The sequence below is a fragment of the Mandrillus leucophaeus genome, unplaced genomic scaffold, assembly GCF_000951045.1.
Source record: "Mandrillus leucophaeus isolate KB7577 unplaced genomic scaffold, Mleu.le_1.0 Scaffold6, whole genome shotgun sequence".
Classification (NCBI taxonomy): Eukaryota; Metazoa; Chordata; class Mammalia; order Primates; family Cercopithecidae; genus Mandrillus; species Mandrillus leucophaeus.
Window position 1 is genome coordinate 4,285,565 of NW_012106474.1, and position 1,559 is coordinate 4,287,123.

A 1,559-nucleotide genomic window follows, 5' to 3' on the forward strand; every position below is an offset into this window, starting at 1 on the left:
GGGTGGGTTGTAGGGAAGGAGGAGGGGGAAGGCTGGAGGGGGCTGGGCAAGGTGGGTGCTAGTGATGGGGGAGGGCTGGGGAAGGCCTGAGGACCCGAGTGCAGTGGACAAGAAAGAAGCCTTGGAGATGGGCAGTCGACAGCGCTGCTAGGAAGAACAAGTGAGAGAGGAGACCAGGTGTCAAGGGACCAGACGGTGACTGAGACGGGCAAATATCACCCAACCCATGCCCGGTGCTGTTTTCCACGTTAACAGACACGTGTAGCATCTCAGTGTGAAATGCTCTCAAAGGTCTGTGAAGGCCACAGCACGCTAAAGCACTGATGTGATGAAGCGTGTGTGTGTGTGTCCATGTGAGTATTTAGCACAACAGTACTTGGGCAGGAGGTGAGTCCACTGAACAACTGCCTTTATTTAGAAACACAGACCCCACACGTTTCTGGAATCCTGAGCCCCAGTCTGACTCTGTCACCCCCTGACTCTGTGGGGTTGAGTCAGTTGACTTGTCAGGGCCCCTTTGCAAAATGTATGGGGTTTTAATCCAAGTAGAGTTAGAAGCTTAAAAGTTTATCCACTTGTGGCCAGGCACGGTGGCTCACGCCTGTAATCCCAGCACTTTGGGAGGCCGAGGTGGGTGGATCACGAAGTCAGGAGATCGAGACCATCCTGGCTAACACGGTGAAACCCTGTGTCTACTAAAAATACAAAAAATTAGCCTGGCGAGGTGGCGGGCGCCTGTAGTCCGAGCTCCTCGGGAGGCTGAGGCAGGAGAATGGCGTGAACCCAGGAAGTGGAGCTTGCAGTGAGCCGAGATCGCACCACTGCACTGCAGCCTGGGCGACAGAGCGAGACTCTGTCTCGAAAAAAAAAAAAAAGAAAGTTTGCCCATTTGTAAAATTGTGGGGTTAGTCTACATTGTTTTAAGCCGTCTTTCAATTCTTAAAAACAACTACAGCAATAAAACTAGGGTGAGTCTATGATTTCAGGCAAATTCTAATTGGCTGATTATACTTTTTTCTTTTGTATCTAAAATTAAATTAACTGATACCTTCACATATACACTTGATCTCTGTTGATAAGATGGTGGACTAAAAAATTGTTAGAATAGAAAAAAATACATAAAGAGTGAAATAATATGATATCTTCACAATGGCCAAATTGTACTGAGATGGTGATGAGGCGCCGCTCCATGTCCTGAGGCATCTTCTAAGAAAACTCTGGCTGGTGCTTTCTGAGTTCATCCTCCTCGGACCTCGCTGCTCTCACATTTTTGTTTGTATTTCTGCGTCTTCTGCCTGGTTCGCCTGTCCTGCAGCGGGGGGTCTGATGGGATTCTTGGATTCCACACACTCCACAAGCCCATACGCCACCATGGTCAGGCTCAGGACCCCCAGCAGAATGTAGAGCTTCACTCGCACACACAAAAATGTGCTGTACCCAAAGGCAATGACGTATCCCAGGGCCTCCCACAGGCGGTAATTGGCGAAGGCAGCTTCCTTGCTCTTCTCAAACAGAACACCGTAGAGAGCTGCGGAGGAGAGAGCGGAGTGAGAGCTCTG

At 49.7% G+C, this 1,559-nt stretch overlaps 1 protein-coding gene across 3 annotated transcripts in view; it reads right to left on the reverse strand.

Annotated features, from left to right (window-relative positions):
* Positions 1-985: 985 nt before the first annotated feature.
* Positions 986-1,559, reverse strand: part of UNC93A (unc-93 homolog A (C. elegans)) — a 67,908-nt gene continuing 67,334 nt past the window's right edge. For all 3 annotated transcript variants that reach the window (XM_011999621.1, XM_011999622.1, XM_011999620.1), the window contains one exon: positions 986-1,528. In XM_011999621.1, the coding sequence (XP_011855011.1) occupies positions 1,263-1,528 (266 nt within the window). In that variant the 3' untranslated portion in view covers positions 986-1,262. The remainder of the gene's footprint in view (positions 1,529-1,559) is intronic.